General features: G+C 38.6%; 1 protein-coding gene across 2 annotated transcripts in view; it reads right to left on the bottom strand.

The window, feature by feature from the left end:
* Nucleotides 1–7280: 7280 nt before the first annotated feature.
* KCNQ3 (potassium voltage-gated channel subfamily Q member 3) overlaps nt 7281–20792 on the bottom strand; it is a 211255-nt gene continuing 197743 nt past the window's right edge. For both annotated transcript variants that reach the window (XM_065831534.1, XM_065831536.1), the window contains 6 exons: nt 17363–17550; nt 16185–16287; nt 13756–13887; nt 11079–11177; nt 9476–9560; nt 7281–8565 (listed from right to left, as the gene is read on the bottom strand). In XM_065831534.1, the coding sequence (XP_065687606.1) occupies nt 7831–8565; nt 9476–9560; nt 11079–11177; nt 13756–13887; nt 16185–16287; nt 17363–17550 (1342 nt within the window). In that variant the 3' untranslated portion in view covers nt 7281–7830. The remainder of the gene's footprint in view (nt 8566–9475; nt 9561–11078; nt 11178–13755; nt 13888–16184; nt 16288–17362; nt 17551–20792) is intronic.

Raw genomic sequence — 20792 nt, 5'->3', positions numbered from 1 at the left:
AGGGAAAAAATCTCTGGATACAAGCAGGGCTTTGCTTGAGGATAGGTATCACACCTTTTCCCATTTCCCATTTTAGAATCCATTTCTTAAAAGATCAGACTCAACCTCGTGCTGAAATCCAGTGATTTGGCATGCTTATGTATTTGGGAGACAGTCAAGGAGAAATTTTAATGCAATATATTTCAGTTCAGGTGAACAAAAGCCGAGTGGTTCACCTATTGTGTCTGTGAAATACTCATGTAAATGTCACTGCTGTGGCTGTCTGCCTTGCTTTGCAAAGAATTCTGTTGCACAGCTACCGTTCAGTTCAAATTGGGACATTCACTCTTAAGTAAGTAATGATGATGTGTGGTAATATTGTTGGTAAAAGGATGTGAATACATTCAAAGTACCTTTGTGTTTGCCTAGAAAGAAATGTATGGAATAAAGAAAATGTTAATGTTATATATAGTCTTCAGAACTGTGTGGAAAAGTAAACCCAAGGGATTCAGAATTCTACATGCTGGTGCAGTAGTTTAAAAAAATACTCTCCATCTTTGGAAAAAAATACAGAACTCAGCTGTAAGAGCTTGGCACTGATCCTATTTAAACCGATCTACTAAAGATAAAAAAAGGCAAAAAACTGAAACCACCACAACTGGATGTTGTACTACTACAGGATTTCTTTTTTAATTATTTTTTCCTGATTTACAAGGATGTAGAAGTGGGATAAGATACTGGAATAGCTGCTGAATAATTTTTTACCTACCACAAAACTTTAAGAAACCTTTGTTTAGGTTGCATTTCAAGCGTTGGGCAGAGCTGGTTCCTTGGTGATGATCACGATGCTGAAACCACAAGGAATGCCTTAAAAATACCTCACTGGGTCCCAGCGATATTTTTGGGAAGAGGTGATGATTCACAGGCTCCCTTCCTTTCAGTCTCTCTCCCTTACCTTTCAGTCTTCCTCCAAACTGATAGGATGGGATTCATCTCATCTTCTTTAGCAATCTGAAAGATGTGGTTTCCTCCAAGCCAGTCATCTTCAACTATATAGTTAAGCAAGATGGCGGTTAGAGACAGGCGTCCTCTGAGAGAGGTAGTTTGCGTCATTTGACAAAGTAATCGCTGGATCATGATATGAGAAGTCTTGAATTTCCTCCATTCATTGCAAAGGGGTCTAGTAAGAACAAACACTGGTATCTTCAACTTGATATTGAACTGTGGCATGACCGTAGTCACGGAGAGAAATCAAACTAGCGCAGCTGAACAGGTTGTACCATGTCCCTCTACTTCCACACACCCCAGTCCTCCTGCAATACCCTGAGCCGAGCAAAGTTTGTTGTGCACGTGTGTGTGCACACTCTGTGCCTTTTCCAAGGAAACACAGCAGTTTCCAAACCGGCAACCAGGAGAAAAAAAACTACGTACTCTATACATGTTTTTATATATGCATATTTGATACCATTAATATGCTATCTCCAGCCAAAACTGCAAGCCAAACCATTTGCAGAGAAGATGTTTGAGATTCATTTTTGTCAGTAACACTCTCCTATTTGCTTCAGAGGGCAAGACATTTTACACAGTGCATACTGTCCCCCAATGTTACTGGGAGGCACGTGAGCAGCCTTCTGGCGGTTCTACACATCAGGAAGATGGACAGATGGACAGACAGCTGAAGATGTGAGGCCGGGACCACACAGAAACAAAGCAACAGAACTCAGGAAACTGAACTCCCAACTTAACCCTGTAGCCAGCTTGGTACCATTACTATGTTCCCCATATACTTTGCCTGTAAGTTCATATTGTAGCACATTGATGTCTCTATTTTAAATGTATTTTTCCCTAGTTTTCTTTTTCTCACGTACATATGATCAAAGCCATATAAGTTACATGGCCACAAAACTAAAAGAAATCACAAATAACAGGATCAATTTTGTTTTATGTTACAGCAGGATTGGCTGTGGAAGCTGGATAAAGTGCACTATGAGCTCAGTCCTGAATGAGTGAAGTCAATGTCTTTGCTGGGGGCACATTTGACACTGTGGTCCTTGAATGTGTACGCATGTATCATGATTTAAATGAAAACAAATTCTCCACATAATAATTGAAATTTCTATTTATTAATAAGTGGTGCAGTTTTTAAAGACAGAACATAAAAAATCAGTTAAGAAGTATTGTTTGCATAATATATTGAAATAAACATATTAAAGTTGTTCAAATATTGGACAGTGCCAGAATATAAATTACACATACAGTTTAAAAATTACAATAAATAATATTATAAAGAGCACTAAAGGCCACTTGTATAAAAGTTGTGTTCCCTTGTCAGCCAGAATCTGAAAAGCATCTTTGTAGCATGGAGAGAATTTCAGTGAGCAAGGCACAAATACCAGTAATAATAAGATGCCATAACTAGAAAACAAAATGCAGTTGGCTATGTAACCTTCAGTCTCAGCATATTCTATAGGATGGAAATAGGATCCCACTTCCAGTATTTTGCTTCACTTGACATTAGAAGGAAGCTACTAAAAGCTGAATTGGGAAGGATCGAATCTTACAGCCTAAATAATCAGAAGCATTAGTGATACCCAGGACCTTTGTTCCCACAGTGCCCAGATAAAATCACTTGAAAACAGCCCCTTTTTCCCTGCACCTCTGAAACTGGTCTTCAAAAGTGAACACCCACATTCATCTGGGTTCCTGAAAAAGTGATATCACTCCAAATTTGTGAGGTGCTATCGAAAATTGAGGCACCTGAAGCTTAGTGGTGGGGGCTGTGGGGTGCAAGGACCCAAGATCCAGCTCTTTCTCATGGGCTCTGCATTACCAGGACAAAGTCAGTTCATGCACAATCCAATGTGACACCCCTGTGACAACTGGGCTCCCAGCAGGGCTGAATTTACTCATTAATCTGCATTTCCTCATTGCTTTAAGCTGTGATCTTGTGAACTGAATGGACCACGGCGCTCGGCTGAAGGCCACAAATCAGCAGCCCTGCTACGTATGTGTTCAGGTGGGAATTAGTTTGCCATGCTGCTGGGCCACAATTTGAAGCAGAAAAATTTAAAACTATTTCCACTCTGAACCATAACAATGCAGCAAAGTTCCAGATAAGAACAGAGCAAATATAGCCAAAGTCACTTTAGGGACTTTTCAATCAATCTCTCCATGTGCTGAATTCCTTTTTGTTTTGATAGGAGCCAGATGGATTAATTCAGTGCAGGGAAAAGCCAAGGTAAGGACCACTACCTGACTAGATTTTCTTTTAAAGAAACAACTCCTTAAATGGAGCAAAAACTGCATTTTCTATACCTGCATACTTTAGCTGAACATTCACTTCTATCTTAATGAAATATTCCCAGTTTGAATCTAAAGTGAGAAAGCTTGATTGATAATAATGCTGCAAAGAGAGATATACAATGTAAATACAGATTCACCCTTTCAAAAACTTCCAGATGTATGTCATTTGGTAGTGTCTGAAAAATCAGTGTAAAAATGTAGCTAAGAAAAATGCCTCCAGGTCAGTTCTGTCTTTCACAAGAAAATTCATAAATAAAGGCAGATTAGAACCCATTCTTGCTCCCAGTGCATCAGTTTGTGAAGGTTTCTTTCTGACTTCAAGGTAAACAGACATAAGCCTCAAACTTTCTGATTATGGAAAACATCTCAAGGCTTGGAATGAATCCTTGGTCACTCATTGGAGTTAAGAGTCAGTGAAGAGTGGGTTCCAATGGTTAATTCTCTTTAATATTAACTATATGTAAACAAAGTGTCAGATTAGATACTGACCCAAACAAATTGACAGCTGTTAAACTGAAATGTTGCATGCAAGTGGAAGAAGGGATATATCTTATTCATTCCTAGGATGAAGAGTAGTATTGACCCAGATGTCTCTCTCAAATGAAATTGTGAATAATGGATTGTTTGTATGCAGTGAACCTGCTCTGCAAAACAGGTCCTAACCTCTTAAATGTTGCTGGAGTCAATAGTCACAGATACTTGGTTTTGTCTGGTACGTATGGCAGGAACGTAAAATGCAGTTCCAAGTTTGATTCACTTCCTAAACTCAACTTGAACTGAAGTCTGATGTTGTGTGCACATCCCAGATCAGGGATGGTCTCCAAATCTCACCTGGCTGGTGACACCTTGGCATGTGCCTATTGTCACCACAGAGAGCAGAACTGCTGCACACCCTCTTTTTAATCCAGATGATGTAGGAGACAGAGAGCTGCTAAGCGCACCGCCCTTCTGAACAGACCAATGACCAGTTTCAGTACAAAAAAGTGTGTTAGAAAAAAATAAATATTAAAATAAGCCAATCAAGCTTCCTTGATCTTCTTCTTCTTTGGTCTCTTCCAGAGGATCCAGAGATGTCCACAGCACAGGGTCTTGCCGAGTTTACCATCCGTACCTTTCAAGAGGCAGACCTTACCTGGCTAATTAGCACATCATTAGATACTTCATGATGTGGTTACAGATACTTGATCTGAGGTTTGTAAACTGGACATTTTAAATTAGTGCTTACAACCCATTGATGACACAAACTCAAATACAGTTCAGCTACTCAGTGTTCCCAACACAGGGCACCCCAAATCCCGCTCTCTCTGGGGCTGCACTCTGTGTGCAGGTGAAGATTCATCCAAATCTCAGCCCTTGCTTGGGTTTTTCCCTTGGAATGCACATACCTTTAAAATGAGATGATTTCTGGATTTTTCAGCCAAGTTTAATACTGAGAAAAGATTACCTTTTATATTACCTGGCATGGGAGAGATTAGAAACCTGAACTAAGGATTTTGAGGGTGAATTAGGCAAGGAACTGCCTGGCATAGCCACTGTCAAAGACATTCACTAAGCAATTCCTCAGATTGCACTTGGCTTTTGGCTGCCTCAATTGCTCAGATGTAGAAAGCATTTTAAAAAGGGCTGAACTTATATGAAATCAGTAGGAATGCCAATCACTTGACATACAAGAAAAGTGAAGCAGGCTTGTCTTAGCATATACTTGCAACAATTTCAGAAGTCATCTAGCAATGTTAAAATATTTTTTTGTTCTTTTTCATTCATCATGTGAGGGTTAAATCTTAGAAACTGCCACAGACAAGTATCAGAAAGCCTGAGGCAGGTGCAATACAGGTGCTTCCAAGAATTCAGATTATCTTTCAGGTCAATGGCTGTTTTGTCAATTAAGTAATTACTAAAATTGTACCTCATGTCATTGTAGTACTGGCCTTAGAACAGCTCCATGTACTCAGTTCAGTCTTCAGAGGCTGTAACTGGTCTGCACTATTTACTCAAGTAACTACAGCAATTTGTTCTCCCTGAAGACCCATTCCAGAAGGATGTACCATAATATAGCTGAAGAAGTAGATGAAGTAAGTATCATAGAATCATGGAATAGTTTGGGTTGGAAGGAACCTTCACAGCGCATCTAGTCGGACCCATCTGCAATGAGCAGGGACAACTTCACCCAGATCAGGTTGCTCAGAGCCCTGTCCAGCCTGGCCTGGAACGTCTCCAGGGATGGGGCATCCACCACCTCTGCGGGCAACCTGGACCAGTGTTTCACCACCCTCATAATAAAAAATTTCTTCCTCATGTCTGGCCTGAATCTTCCCTCCTTTAGTTTAAAATCATCACCCCTTGTCCTATTGCAACAGCCCCTGCTAAAATGTCTGTCCCCATCTTTCTTATCAGTCCCTTTTAAGTACTGAAAGGCTGCAATAAGGTCTCACCAGAGCTTTCTCTTCAAAGAAGATCATAAGCCTTTTGATGTCTCTTTAACTAGAGAATAAAAAATAAGATGACGACACTACCTACCTCTGGAAGAGAATAGAAGGTCCCTGAGTGGAATGACTGTTATGAGATGTCAGTGATACTGAGGAATCAGATATGAAGTTTACTACAGTGGACAAAACCCAGCAAGATATCTTCCATTGAACAGCACCCTGTCCAGACCTGTGCAATGCCCACTTACACATGGGCATCCCAGTCAAGTGTTTAATTTCCTCATGCTCTGATTGGATGTGCCAACAATGCTCAGTTGTGCAGCTTTAGTATAACACAAGCAATCACTGTAGAAAGTTCACTTTCTAACATCTTACATGGGTCAAATCCTTGCATCTTTGTTGGTCAGTGCTCCAGCCATGGTGAAGCAGTCATTGTGTGGAGTGACAGGGATAACTCTCAACAGGAGGTGGATGTGAGACATGGTAGAGAGTCTTGGATCAGTGGGGTAGGCGTGAGAACCTTCCCACTGACTGTGGGTGTCTCTGATCATTCAACATTTAAGTCACTCTCTGCTCCCATTGAAATCAGTAGAAATTTAGTTATTGTCAATAACTGAGTTAAAGATGAGATGAATCTCATCCTCAAGCTGTTGTGTGCTTTGGTCCTTGTACCCTGTGCTCAGCGACTGTACTGATCAGTTTTCCACCATCCATAAAGAGTGCATAGCCATCAAACTTGGTGTAAAATGGACACATGGATACCTGGATTGACATCAGATGACTTGGTTTCACTAGCTGTACAGATAGTACGTTCTCACTATGGTGGTGAGATCTCTGATTCATTTCTGTTCTGTTCCCAGTGGGTTGTTCTCTCTCTTCCTCAACATGATTTCCAATTCCCATGAAAAAATACTTGGCTGATGCCCACGGAGCATACTTATCCCTCTGCTGCTCAGGGACAGGTGACAAGAACGGGATTTATTTATTTGTACATTGATCTCAAATGTGGCACACATTTATGGATTTGGAACAGTCTATTTCCAAGAGAAACAGTAACGAGAGAAACAGATCTGGGCAGCATCCACATTGTGGAACTCCCAGGGAACAGAATAGTGACACTCTGCACGTGTGAGGAACTCAAAGGACTTGGCAAACAGTGAACTGAGCCTTACAACCTATATATTTGTATAGAAGTATAACTCCAAATTAACAGATTGGGAAACTGAGGCAAAGTTACATTATGCAGTTTACTTAGCAGAACATAAATCAGTAAAAGAGTGGAGTGTAGAAACCTGGAGTTCCCTGCACTGAACAACCTCAGTTTTGCAACAGAAAGAAAATTTGGCCCCATAAGTAACAAATGGATTGAGCAAAAGATTTTCTATGAAATAGCATTGAAGTAATGCTTTGAGCAATTTTGTAAACACTAATGGAAATCTTCAAACTGCTTTGAGAGATTTATATTTACAATTTTACAATAAATAAATACCCATGACTAGTCCCAGGAGGTGGCTTTGATAATTTTAAATTCTACCCCTAATTTCATTTTGACGTTGTATTTAATTTTAGATCACATGAGAAACATTTAGTTCACAAAACCATTTCAGTAAGGTTATTTACTTTGACTCAGCTTTTTTCCTGCTTTGAAGATTAGGTGTTCTTGGCTAGATTGGTTAGAGACTGATTTACTTATATTGGAAAATGGATCCAGACATTATGCTTCCACAAAGGGATATTGCTCCTGAAAATATTTTTACTTTGCTGCTCCGTTTGCAAAATGTAGCAAGGACCACCATATCTCACCTGTTACCAATTCACCATTGTTGTATTGAAGAGTATCAGATAGATATGTATCATAGAAGAAATCAGCTGTACCATTTATATAGGGTAAAGTCATGCAAACCATGCTCAAAACTAAGCTCCTTAGTTTTGATAGCATGAAAAAAACTGCATTAGTAAATTGTATGAAATGGTGCAGAATGACTAGCACTAATATCACATGCATCTTATGCAGCAATTGGTGTTTTGAACTAGTAAGCTTTGGGTGTAGAGTAAGTGAGATATACAAAGTATGCTTACATTACATGGAGAAGTCAACCAGTGACTGCCCGCACACACACTTTTAAACTGGCTTATTTGAAGGGGTCCATATTGAATCTGAAATCCCATCTCCTGTAGAAGATAAAGGCATGGAGCCACTCGGTGTAAAAGGGTCGGTGTCTGTGTCCGTTTCCCCCTCTGCTAGGTAGCGTTTCTCTCTCATCCACGCTGATCCCCCGTTGGGGCCAAACGGGAAGTCGTCTCTGTCTTGGGAGATACTAAAGCCACTTGGGGAGCGCTCAAGTTCCTCATGGTTGACAGAGAGAAGGGATAATGGAGTATCACTGTCTCTTGTTAAGCTCCTTCTCTGCCTTGGAGACACCTTATCTGAGTAAGGGCTTTGTAGGTCTCCTTGAGAGTGGTAGCTGATCTGGGAGTCCATTAAAGTGAATATAGGCAAAACTGTTGGCCTTTCTGCATATGAAGTTGAGGAAGGTGTGGCTTGCAGTTTGCCAGAGTTTTGCCCACCTGTTGATAAAGGTTGTGAATGAGTCATATGACCATGTGCTGAGAAACCATAAGGACTGACTTTGTTGACTGGAACTTGCTGGAAATTGTAAGGAGTTTCATGGCATTGCCCAGTGTATTTATATATTATTGTTTTTAATTCAGAATATTTGTTTTCTTCTCTCTTCTCCTTTGCAGGAGAAGCAGTTTCTTTCAATGGACTTATCTCAGTGACTTGTATTTGCAGCTGTTCCATATGATGCATATGCATATCAACAAGAAAATCCAGTTTCTTCCCCATGTCATTAACCTGAAAAATACCAATGTTGTGAGATTGTTTCAAGTCAGTTGTTCAACACAAGAGTCAGTGCTTCCATAGGTGCACTAATCCCAGCAATGGTGTGCTGTCATCTTTACTGGTCATGAAGGCAATTATAGGATAAACATGACTTTCCAGTGGAAGCTGGACTGCAGTAGATGCCAATTTATCCTGTAATTGCCTTGGATTAAGAAGATTGGTCCCTATGAACTGTGCCAAATAAAATCTAAACCTTGCTGGATATTTGGCAGTCCAGCACCCAAGAGCAGTCTACAATGTTATGACCAAAGTCTTGATACCATACGACAAATCGTTATCACCAAAATACAACAGATGGAATTATCTTTGTATACAGACGTATTGTCTAACTCTTTAGTAGTCCTACAGGGTTAGATATCAGGACTAATTTCCTTTTTCTTTTCATTGTACTTCGTGCCTGAACGTTTACATTCCATGAAAAGAATTGCTGTGAATCAATGCCACAAGCCTCCATTAGTTACATAGAAGAGAAGAGTGTCTTGACTTGTTAAGCAACAGGTTTGGATGCACAAAGAGGGCACCAAATACCTGTGGAAGCAATACGTTTCAGTGCCAGATGTGACGAGTATGGAATTTAAGGGAATAAAAAACTCCCATCTAAACATCATGGTTTTGGTCTTGCTGCCATATATAATGATTTTCATTCAACAGGTTTCAAAGTGCACACTTTCCAATTAATTAAATTCTTTAATGAAAAACTTACAGCATAGTTTTGTGATCATTAGTATAAATTGTGTGTTAGTCTTGCTCATTAATAGTACAAATCTGCTTAGGTCAGACAAATATTCATACAGAATTTATGTCAGCTTCATCATTTCTGTACAAACGCCTCAACCTGCATCAATGCCATGAAATTACATACCTGCCGTTCAACTTTAACGAATTTGCCCATCATACTTTGGTCTTCAGTGTCTGTTGTAGATGCTTTGGCTACATATGGATCATTTCTATAAAGAATTAACAACTCGATTAGTGTTCATTTTTTCTTTGTATCATGGTAAGTAAACAGAGAAAACAGAAGTACCATGTTGGTGGTATCTTCATATAGCTCCTCAGAGTAAGAAATAAGAAAAAAGCTGAATGTAGTTATTTATCATACAAAGTCAATCAAAAGTCTGTTCAATGTGATTCCAATGCATTTCTAAAAAATATATTCCTGATTTTTAATTTAAAATTCTTTTGGTTAAAAACCTAAGATAAAGGTGCAGGAAAAACAAAATGAACAAAAATTTCAGAACGAAAGTGAAATTAATCTCAGAATTGGTGGAATAATTTCAGGTTTGTGAAAAATATTGAGATAGTCTAGATAGTACAGGGGTGTCAAACTCATTTTCACTGGGGGCCACATCAGCCTCACAGTTGCCTTCAAAGGGCCCAATTTAATTTTAGGACTATTTATACAATCATAAAATTACATTTATACAACTATGCTTTTCTATACTTTTCCATAGACTATGTCAAAGTCTAGAAAAACAATTTCTAAACACTTGTTCTTTAACATGACTCAGAACAAATATACCCTAAAACTTTTGTTTTAACAGGTTCCGTTCTTCTCTTTCTACCAAAATTCAAGATACAGCTGTGAATGTCTCTTACTAAAGCAGAAATGATAAAACATGTCAGATTATGTACATGGGGTTACAGATAACAAGTGCTCATTCAGGTATTGCAATCTTCTTTTTTTTTTTTTCCCAAATGAGCATTGCCTCTTCCATACAGATAGGTCTCTGTCTCCACATTCACATGCTTTTAGAGCTAAGGTAATTTAATTTCTATAAGATTATTTTTCTTTCGAGCAACCATAACAGCTTTTGGGACAGATTGTTGATGGTCTTGTGTGGTATTTATTGACAGATTGATAGTTGTAAATACCAGAAGAAATGTAATTTGTTATTCAATTCTTGCTATCAGGAATGCAGCGATAGAATAACGTGCTGTAATTTTCACACCCAGAAACCTGGTATTGCAATTTACTTTCAACAATTCTCACCAATCATTGATTTAAAAGTACCATTATTAAAATTAAAATTCTGTGCTTGCCATTTTGGGGGGGGAAGGGGTGTTAAAATTAAACTTTTTCAACTTCAAGAAAATAACTGGTTTACTTCTAAATTATGGGTGATTTTTATTGAGTTTTTAGCTGGGTTTACTAGTTGAATGTTAGAAATTCAGTATATTGGCAATCAAATGTATGTATTTCACATAAACCCACATTTTGAAACCACGGAGAAGCTGAGCTAGATGATTAGAAGCCATTAAGCTTGGATTTCCACCATACCCTGTTCTTAGGGAACCCAGTATCTTTCTGGCTCAACATTTACACATGTATGTGTCATAGCAAAATATCATCTCAGTATCATCACTATAACAGTGCACTGGCTGAATGAAGGACATGCTTATTGGTATGAATGAACTTTTTATTTCTGTTTTTGATCTGTGAAAATTACTAAGCATAAAAAATTCACCTGGGAGACTGCTGTGAAGGGTAAGAAAAAGCTCCTCCCTTTTGGGATTTCTTATGCTTGGGAGTAGATGGAGGTCCAGGTGTAAAAATCATATCTACTCTGAAAAAAAAAGAAAAGTGCAACTGCATAAATCCATCTCTAAATGCTAAAACATGATAGAAAATACTATGCGACTCTGCAGCAAACTACAGCAAAGATTCAAATGGAAGCGTGTTTTGGTTTCATAATATTTTGAGGGTCATGACGTGTTTGTTCTGTTCTGGGTCCACAATCAATACATTGAACTGTAATTACCTGGTAATTTCATGGTAATAAAGTAATTATCTAGCTGTTTCCAAACTCTGACATTTGAAACGCATGACTTCATCTCCTTCAATGGAACTAATTAATGTGATTGCCAAAAAAGCTCCAATAACAGCTGCTCCTAAAAATGTCAGGAGAAGCCCATCAGGTTTTGTGCTGGACATTGAAAATCTGAATTTGGCAAAAGGTGGCAATTCCTGATACTCTTAATAAAGCAATGACTTTTTAGCACTTCTTGTGCCTAAATATCAGTGATTTTTAAATCTTTACTAATTATTCATCTGGTTTGAGTATAGAACTATAAATGAAGTTTTATAAGGAATCCTACTTGACATTTTATTTGGAACAAAACCAAAAGGATTGTTTGGAAGGCTCCAGCATATTTAATTGTACTCTTTTACTATGTCAATATATTCTTTCATTTGGCATATCCAACTGTTCAGGTGCAAGAAAGCTTCTGATCATTCAGCCCACACACCAAACTGACCAGATATCAGGCAGCTTAAGTTCACAGAGCAGTTATTTGTATTATGAGACAACTCAGGCAGGTGCATTGCATGGCTTCATGGAGCCCCACAGAGTTTTGAAAGCGGAACTTAAAAAAGTCAAGGCAAACCTCATAAAGCTAGCTAGATATTTGCTGGGCACCCAAGCAATGCTGGGCCATCAGTCAGTGTCTCATCAAACTCCTATGGCATCTTGCTATTCATAGGCACGATTAGGTCTCACCTGCCTGGTTTTGTCTGACTACAGTTAGTGGAGATCTAGTCACACAGTGAAGAAAATTTGGGGGAGAGTAAGAGAGATTCAAATGATGATATGAAGGCATTTGTTTTAAGCAGGGGATGAACTGTGCCATGAAGGCCATTAATTATGTTGACTAGCTCTCTGTTAACTACAACAGGAATCTCACATGGTTTGCCAGAATTATGCTTTTTCTCCAAAGACCTCTAAGAGTTCTGTCCTGTATATGGGCAAAATGGTTGTTGAAATTTTGTGATTCTTCTGCTACTGGTGATTCTTTATACTGGGACAGAGCATTGCTGAACTGAACATGGCAGTGCTGAATCTGTGCTGTGATTCTTGCCCTGACTCACCTGGGATGTGTTTTCCTCCCACAAAGTTCTGCCATAACCACTGTGTGAGATGGGCCTAATCACATCGGGCACCTTTACTGCTGCTAGGAGCCCAGTGGGTATCTGAGAGGTGCTCTGTTGTTCAAAATCACCAAACACTTCAGTCTGAGGTAAAGGAAGGATGTCCAGTATAAGGTGTGTGTACACCCCACCATAGATGCAGAGCCTTCCTCAACTTTCTGAGTTCAAAAAGACTGAAACTTAAGCTCATGTAATGCAGAGCTCATTTTATAGAGTAACAGTGGTGATTTGTGGTGTATAATTAAAGAGAGCAGCTTTTCTAGAGAAATAATAGAGAGGTAGGAACCAGACGTTACATACGTCAAAATGAGATAGCCCAATACATGGAAAAGCACTTTGAAATAAGAAATTATGAAGTTCAGCAGAAGAACCAGAGAAGCCTTAAGAAGTCAAGGTAAGTCTAGATAAGGTCCAAATGTACAGCAAGACTTGCACTTGCTCAGCCCATTCTTGAGAGAAATCAAGGGTATCTATACGTGGCATTTTGCTGTTCAGAGTGACTTGGGGGGAGCTCATGAAATGTGAACAGCGCTGTGCTGAGACTGAACTATTATAATATGCTTACATGCGTATAAACACATGCAGTCAACTCCAGACAAGGTTACTAGCTCAAGCTGTGACCTGCACCCATGACCCAAGATACAAGCAGCACAAATTTTTGTAGGCATGCCTCAAAAACATATCAGGATGAACCGCTCCTGTGAGGAAACAACTGTGGGGACAGACAGCACCTCAACAGTCACAAAGGTCTGAAATTCCTTTTTTTTTCATATAGGTCAATTTACAGCTGAGCGAAGAAGATGGAAAAGGTTTTTTGCTGAAGTGTTTTTGCTCTTCAATGACGTGTTTCATCAGGCATAGGTCAGCAGAGAATATAGCCCAAATAAATGTTCTATGTTGAACAGCTATTGCTTTTATTTATCATCTACAAAAAAGGGAGAAAGAAAGAAAGAAACAGCCCTAATCGAATAAAGCAACGGTGAAGAAAATCCACAGAACTTTTTACTCCAATGTACGTGTTCTAAATATGAGCCAGTGGTCTCTTCTGCTGCTAGCTGCTCACTTGCCTTTATTCTTTGGGGAAAAGGCTTTCTTTTTGACCAGCTACGCTATGCAAAGAAACAGATTCTGGATGGTCTTGTAAGCAAATATAATATGTCAATTATGCTTTTATTTTGCCATTTATACGATTTCCACCTTTACCAAAGGATTCTTACCTTGCCTGAAGATATTTTATTCTGGAAAGCATATCAAGATGCCCTGCTGAGTATTGCTCTATCACATCCTTTACATCGTAAGGCCTCAAAGTCTCCTTGAATTTTTTTTTATAGAGACGAAACTGTAGTATTCTGCATAATAAACAGAAAAATTACTAACATCTTATATAAATTCCATAACGATAATTTGCAGTTTTATTCAATAATTGATAAATACTTTGGAGGTTTGGAAACCGAGCATGTTATTTCAAAACAAGGCAATAAAACATAATCAGAGAATCTCTAATATCATACCACATCTGTATTTAGTAGTGTATATAATTTGCATATAATAGGCTAAAATGAATTATGCACACAAAATGTCTTTTTCAGTGCTATCATCATAACTAGAAATGGTTCAAAGCTACAAAATCATATGTGGAATTTGATTTTGAGCAAGTCACAGGAGATTTTGAAGCTGTGAAGCTGAAGCTTCTTTTTTTCTGCTTCAGCCATTATAAAGCTCATTTAAAGTATATATAATGCTGAATCATTTTCAGCTTGGTTTTCATTTTGCACCTGGGAAACTTTTGGATAGGAAATGTTAATTAGCTAGTAACGTAGAAGTTAAGAAGTCAGAAGCAGTTCAAGTTGCGGAGAAAAGAAAAAGTGTTAGAATTGTCTGAATTTCCTTGAAAAAACAACAGAATAACATTATTGTTGTTTTTGTAATAATAATAACAACAACAACAACAACAACAATAACAATAATAATAAAATTGCCATTATGATTACTATTATTATCAAATGTCCTAGCAATTAATAACAGAATTCTTAAAGACCAGTGCTGGCCAGATCTGAGGGTTTGCTTTCTCAGTAGAGTCTCCACGTTCTTATTGGTCTGACTTTGGGAATTGCTGACATCTGTTAAGATTCTGATCTGGTTTTTATTCAAAGTTGGTGGTTTTTTAAAATGCTTTAAAAATCTGTATAAGCATTCACTTAGTAATGGTAACTCTATTAAGACTTTTTATGGGTTTTTGACTCTTTAACTCTGTTGCTTATAAATCTTTCAAAATTTCAAAATTATACCTATGCCTATTATAGCCAAGTGATACATGATAACACAGAAACTATACTTTAAAAAAAGCATAAATGAAAAATAGGAATTATGCTGTTAGCAATTTCAATTTAAAATCTCCTTGATCATGACCCTGAAAACCCATTAAGTGGTTTTGTCTGAAAGAATTACTACCCATTAGCATTCAGGTTTGGGGTAAACTATACAAGAGGAAGAAAATAAAACCAAACCTGATTGAGTTTAAAGGGAAATTGCATTAATTAATTAGACTGGGACATGATATGGGAAAGGAATTTTTACAGAAGTAAAATAGCATGTCCCATGGAGGTGGGGCTGGAAAACAGCATAGATGTATCATCTGTGTTTCAAAGCAAGCAGGTATCAGGGAAAGAAAAAGAAAACTGTGGAGGATAAACTTCCAGTGTTAGGGAAGCAGTCATGGGCAATATGAGCATAGCCTGTGGAACGTGGCTTTCAGCAGGCTTGAGAAAACTTGGAACTTTTTCTGACTGTTTCTCCTGCAATCAATTGGAAAAGAACTAGAAGAATATATAATATGGTTCTATACATGTAAGTATATACTTATACACTTATAATCATCTTCTGTGAAGCTTTTCTGAGAAGATAGTTTTAGGGCACTCTAGATACCCTGGCCCAGAACTTTGCAACTTCTGGAATAAAAAGCAATTTCAATGAAAGCAGAGTGTTTTCCTATGGGGACAATTTTTCAGGAGAAGAGAGTAAAAAATACTGAATGGAGGAGCAACAACGTCAGTGGATGAATTCTACATGCTTGATGTGCTAAACACATCATCAAGCCTTACTAGGAGTTTTCTAACCCTAGGGAATATCTCTTGTCATACGAAAATAGAGATGACACATGTCACAAGCTGAAGACTGCTGAAATGGAGACTCAGCATCTATCAAAATAAGACAGCTGGAAAGTATATTGCACACTCATAGAATTCTGAATAAAAAAGAGTTGAGTCAGATCAGAGTTTGTTATGAAGTGAAAATTCCAGTTTTACATAATACTACAGTCACTACATTGAGCAAGATGCTATATAGCATATTTTAATGAGGAACTGTATACGATTTTATTTTATAATAAACATATTTATGGAGTATCTTGCAAAAATTACATGGTTAATGTTACTGAAAAAAATTTCCTTCCTGCATATTTTCAGAGTACTTTAAAGAGGGTCTTTCTCATGCTTTTCAGTACATCTAGAATTATCTCATCTATTACATTTTAAAAAAGCAGTAACGGTAACAATGAATCAACATGTAGCAAGATGGTAATGTGATTTCCTGAAGCAGAAGCATTCAGAGCCAAAGGAAAGCATTGAGGAGCATCAGAGACATTTACCTGACAGCTCGGATGGCTGTCTTGAATGTGGGGATCATATCTTCCATAAGGAAGTCGCTACTGTCGCCTCTTTCTTCTGCTACGGGTTCTCCTGTTCCTGCATCTACAAATCAGGTCAAAAAAGAGCCTCTATGAACATCTGACCACACAATATACAGAGGAAGGTCTGGCTGACATAATGTAAGTGTAATTTAGTAAAGGAACCTCTCTTGGAAGTTCTTATTTCTCTGGTCAGGTCATGAAAAAGATTTTATATTTCTGCTGGGACAGCTGTAAGATTAATTATTTGAGGGATCTCCTCTCAGATTCCACGATTTCTGAAACTTGGGAGTTTTTCTTCCTTTCCAATGGATTCAGAAGTTCCCACTTTTAGGCGCTTTTATAATTATAAATCTTCACCAAAATTATTTTATGTAAGGGTAAAGCAGGTGCAGAAGACACAGGCCAAGTTGCCATCCCACTTGCACTACTTGGATCTCACGTATCTTTGTGGAAGAAGATAATCAATTTCCTGGTGTGAGCACTCAAACTACACCCATGGTAGTCTGCTCAGCATGCACTGATGCCAGCTGGCACAATAAAGGAGAAATTGTTCTTTAGAAACCCTTGAGACACTATAGACAATAAGAAGAAAATGTATGCCTAGGGAAGCTGAGAGGAAAAACACCCTCTTGTGTTGCGTGAACACCCAATGGACATCTGCTGAGGGGCAGCAGGCTTAGGGGGAGTAGGAATGAAGCAGCTATTGACGTAATAAAACAAGGTTGTAAGGGATTGTAGTGAGGAGGTATTAATGGTACCTGGACACAGGCTAGTGCAGGACTGGATGCAGTCTAGCAGGGAGCTACATTAGCATAGCACGTGCTTTTTTTAGGGATATATTATAGATTCACTTTCCAGTGTGCTCTCTTGTTCCAGCTCAAATAGATTGATTCCATCACTGGCTATATCCCACATCAATTGCTGGGTTTTGGAGGGCCAGTGTCTTATTTCGAGCATTGTGTTGTCTGGACTCCAGCATTCATTTCCTGGAGCTTCCACAAACGTGACACGTAAAACAAGGGATGGGCCATGCATGGCCTAGGAAAGTCACAAACCTTCAACAGAAGATGCAGAGGAACAAAGGAAAATGGGGAAAATGGGGAATGGATAGAAATAAACCAACACAGATGGACTACCTTCTGAGCTTTGCCAAAAAGCGTATGCTTTCATTCGGAATGCAGTGCGAAAACGCTCCTTATTATTCAAGACAACATTCTTAGGCTCTTTTGAAGGACTTTCTTCAATGGCATCTACATTCAGAGGGGTAAATAGCTTTCCTTTAGTATTGGTACCACGAACCCGATCCAAGAGACCCAGCTTTTGGCTACAAAATAAGCAAAAGTAATCATTTTCCTCCTTTGTACAATTTTCACTTGTTTTCATGATGCTTTAAGTATATAATGGGCTAAAGAAATGTTTTGTACACAAGGACACTGCTGGGGCTACCATAGTACATCAATGCCGTTATAAGCAACAGCTAAGCTCCACAGATAATTAACTGCTTTTTATGAACGTTTTTTGTATCAATGTTGAAAATGTTACCAGAGGGTCTTTCTATCCTCTCTACATAATGTATCACAGTGCTTCAGCTCCAGTGGCATGCCTGAAGCATTAGATTTGTTGTTAAGAAGAGAAACACCACTACTTAGGCAGTTATACTGTCTAATGACACAGGTGCTTGGCCTTCCCTGTTCAGTGCTTTCTTTAACTTTAACAGACTATTAAATGAGTAACTCATGTGTATAACCAGGAGTATAAGAAAGTCAGATGTGCTGTGAATCAAATAAATTATCAGGAAAACACCATAAAGGCATTGCCAAGTAATTAGCAGGTACATGGTAGGGCAAAGTATCCAGTTCTCTCCGCCATTCACTTTCAGTCATCTCCCACTATTCTAGAAAAAAAACTATAAAATTTTAATAAAATGACAGATTTTATTCTTCTGATGATTCTTTGCACTGTCCTCTTCTAGATTTACTGACCAAAGACATTTTTCCTTCAGTGAGAACACCTAGCTAGAATTGCATCTACCTGCCATGTCACCAGCATCAGCAACCCGTCTGATAGCCTGATGACTTTTATGATCTTAAAGGTCATTATTTATATCACTGAAAAGTGCAACACAAAAGGATTTTGCTGATGAGTGTATCAGATTAAATATGCTCTGAACACTTCATAGGTGATTGATGGCATAAATATTTGATTTGCTTCTTCACTTTGCTGCTTAAATATTTGTTGATTGCACATTTGTTTAAAAAATGTGGGGCTGGGTCATGGGAAGAGCGCCTGCCTTTTAAGCCGTTCCTGGCCATTGAAGTGTAGGACAGGTCTGGGGAGAGGTGAATTGTGCACACACGGTCAAGAAGCACTTCTGTGCGGGACGTTGGGGTAGGCAAGTTGAAGGAGGAAAGAGAAGAAGGCAGCGTAGTTATCTGGTTCCTGAGAGCCACAGATGGGAGCAGGGTTGAAGGATGAACATCACTGGGGACCAGAAGACAGAGATTTCACAAGTATGTGGAGGATTCTGTGCAGTGTGCTCAGCTGAACTAAATTTGCTGGCAAGAGAGGCAAGCGTGAGAATGCTCCACTGTGCAAGGACATAGTGGACAAAGATGGAGACTTGCCTGAGGACCTTTTGAGTAAAGGGTCTCACGCACAGAACTCTTTATTTTCCATTTAAGGAGTAGTCTTCTTCAGATGGATTATTCTTGTGTTCTAGGATCTCTGGTGTCACTGGTGCACCTCTTTGAAAGAAGGATCTAATTTCTGTCTCAGAGGTCTGTCTGTGGTTGTATCTCACCACAATGCAAGTTCTTAGGACATTCCTCTTAAGATGATGAAGGTGGGATGGATAAACACACATGTGATGATGTTGTAGCTTTCATAAGAGTGTTGCCTCTAGTAGGAATATTGCAATTTGCAGCATAAAAAGTTCCTATCTGACCTGAGGCACTGAAGATAACAGCTATTGCTATTTTTTTTTAGTATGAATTACAGAGGCCCACATCTCTACTATCTGTTTCTGATTGATATATCTTTGACCTAAAAGGTAATGAAATATGGGCTTCCCTGTCACAGAAGATGGAAGTACTATATCTTTGTGTAGGATGTTTTTTCAGACCTTATGAATTTTGCTGTTGACAACACGACAATACTTGTGAATGCAATTTCTGGAGCCTAATACATTTGAACAAGTGGTCAGTCATTGCATGTATAAAGTGCACGTGTGTGTAAGTATGGAAGTAGCAACTAAGAAGGACTTGTGTGAATATGGAGACACATAGCTAGTTCTGAAATAGAAGCATTGCCAGCCCTGAAATCAATGATGTGAGGTGAGAAAAGCACGAATTTGAGTGAAGAATTAAAACAGTCTAAATAAATGGTATTAATTTTACTCAGACTTTGCTGTAATGTAATTTCTTGATGAATTCATGGTGGAGGAGGAAATATACAAAGTGCAGACACATGGAGAACAAAACCCAGTAAAAAAATATGAGATGTTTCTTATTGATATCTGTGGCAAATCAGTCACCACAGAATATGTAGGGAAATGAAGTTGGTGAAGGCTCTAGAAAACAAGTCCTTTGAGGAGCAGTTGAGGGAACTGGGGCTGTTCAGCCTGGAGGGTTGAGGGGAGAGGGAGACCTTATCGCTGTCTACAACTACCTGAAAGGAGGTTGTAGCAGGGAGGGGGTTGGTCTGTTCTCCCAAGTAACAAAAGATAGGACAAGAGGAAATGGCCTCAGGTTGCACCAAGGGAAGTTTAGATTGGATATTAGGAAAAATTTCTTCCCAGAAAGGGTTGTCAGGCATTGGAACAGGCTGCCCAGGGAAGTGGTTGAGTCACCAACCCTGGAGGTGTTTAAAAGATGTGTAGATGAGGTTTATAGGGACATGACTTAACTTTATGGTTAGCTTTATGGTGGGACTCGAGGATCTTGAAGGTCTTTTCCAACCAAAATGATTTTGTGATTCTGTGTTCAATCTCAAGCACTTGTTTAAAAAATATTTTCCATAGTACTAGCTTTTGGGTTGAAATCTTGATCCACCAAGCTGCTCTAAAGGCTGAAGTGATAGTGAGTGCAGGACCCCAAGAAGTGGGTTTTGTTCTAACTAAGACAGGGAGAATCCTGTGAGATCTTTTCTGCATCACTATGACTTTTCTATTCTTTCAGAGGCCATGTCTGAGAGCAGTAGTTCTTTACAAGATAGATGTGTTAACTTCATGGTATTTCTGTGAAATCTGTATTCTTCAAGCACTTATCTAGCATATACAGTAAAAATATATACAGGAGAACACAACAGCTAGTGAGCAAGTTTTGAAATAATATAAAAAATAAAGGTGAGGAATTAAAAGTCAACTGAATAAGTTGTCTGTGTTTTTTAGGGGGTAAAGTAGGGAAATGAAGTTCTCTTGTCTCAATAGTAATAAAACCAAAGTTTGAAGGAGGAATTAATTTTGAGAAGGATGGTGGAGTCTGGAATCTTGGCACATCACTGAAAAAGTTTTTAATGCAAAGAAATGCACCAAAAATCTGTCTGAGTGATGATGTTAGAAAGAGTGAG

This window comes from Patagioenas fasciata, chromosome 2 (assembly GCF_037038585.1).
Source record: "Patagioenas fasciata isolate bPatFas1 chromosome 2, bPatFas1.hap1, whole genome shotgun sequence".
Lineage (NCBI taxonomy): Eukaryota > Metazoa > Chordata > Aves > Columbiformes > Columbidae > Patagioenas > Patagioenas fasciata.
Note: the sequence above shows the minus strand (reverse complement) of the source record. Positions and strands in the feature narration are given on the sequence as shown.